The sequence below is a fragment of the Aplysia californica genome, unplaced genomic scaffold, assembly GCF_000002075.1.
Source record: "Aplysia californica isolate F4 #8 unplaced genomic scaffold, AplCal3.0 scaffold01140, whole genome shotgun sequence".
Classification (NCBI taxonomy): domain Eukaryota; kingdom Metazoa; phylum Mollusca; class Gastropoda; order Aplysiida; family Aplysiidae; genus Aplysia; species Aplysia californica.
Window position 1 is genome coordinate 125,537 of NW_004798410.1, and position 1,238 is coordinate 126,774.

Sequence of the window (1,238 nt, forward strand, 5' to 3'; positions counted from 1 at the left end):
AGAGAGAGAGAGAGAGAGAGAGAGAGAGAGAGAGAGAGAAAGAGAGAGAGGTGTACAGCATCCCAACAGAAAGACCGAGATACTCCATAGAAATTTTCTTTTCACTCGGGAATCGAACTCAGGTCTTCTGTGCGCGACGACGAAGCGCTAACAGTGATCGTACATTACAAGAAAGTTCACTCTGCCAAAAAGTGTCCGCGGAAGTCCGCGCATTAGTTCAGATTTCGCTGCAGTCTTTGTTTTGAAGCTCTCTTTTGTTTCTCCAGAAGAAGAATAGGAATAGTACAGTTTGTTGGTTTCACTTTTTTGGTTTTCATACAAGTAGGGTAACTCTGTTAGCAAAGTCCGAAGAGGGAGCCGACCGGATTATGAGGACACTTTTTAAATTGCCTCAAAGAGAGGAGTGAACTATCTTGTTACGTACGATCTTTGGGGCTTACCACCTACAACACAAACGCCACTCCCGAATTCTTGACCGCGTTCACTTAACAGAGCTAACCTTTGTTAACCCTATCCGTACGCCCTGGAGTCAGTTTGTACCTCCGGGGTTGTATTCTTCACATTTTAGAATACTTGTAGTATGAAGATCTCTTTGAAACTTTCAGTCAGTATTTCTCGAAAAATCATTTTGACAGACTGCTATATGCCAAGCGTACAGCTCGGATTAACGAGTAAATTTCCTCTTTGGAAAGTGGTGGCACAGAGTTCCCCAGGTCGTATGGATACGATAGTAAAACACGACGTACGGATTAGGGTTAAGTGGTGGCAGAGTTCCCCACGTCGTATGGATACGATCGTAAAACACGACGTACGGATAAGGTTAAACGCGTGGTGTGATCTGGTTGGAATTTTTGACACATACCGAGGAAAAGACGACATAGTCCTGAACGACGAAGCGCCATAGCGAGCCGAAAGTGATGTCTGTATCAACAGAAGCGGCTTCCTTCCGTAAGCTTTCAAGTCGTGGTGGGAAGGAAGAAGGATGTGCTCATTTAAATATATATATAGGTATGACCTGTCGTGTAGGGGACACAGTGGCAATATGTCGCCTACTGACAGACAGCTCATCTGTGTGAGAAGGGGTGGGTTGGGGTGTGGAGGTGTGGGGAGGGGAACGGGATTCATTATGTGTGACTGTGTGGGTGTGAGTGTGTATATAATCATTTTATTTTGTGCGTGTGGGTGGGTGGGTGAGTATGGGGTGGTGGGTGGGTCGTGTGTGTGTGTGTGTGTGTGTG

The 1,238-nt window shown here is 45.9% G+C and overlaps 1 protein-coding gene across 1 annotated transcript in view; it reads right to left on the reverse strand.

Moving 5' to 3' along the window:
• LOC101863860 (pancreatic lipase-related protein 2) overlaps positions 1–1,024 on the reverse strand; it is a gene marked incomplete in the record, with an annotated part of 14,763 nt that extends 13,739 nt beyond the window's left edge. Inside the window, 1 exon segment of the mRNA XM_013090096.1 lies at positions 863–1,024. Within this exon segment, the coding sequence (XP_012945550.1) occupies positions 863–902 (40 nt within the window).
• Positions 1,025–1,238: the final 214 nt, after the last annotated feature.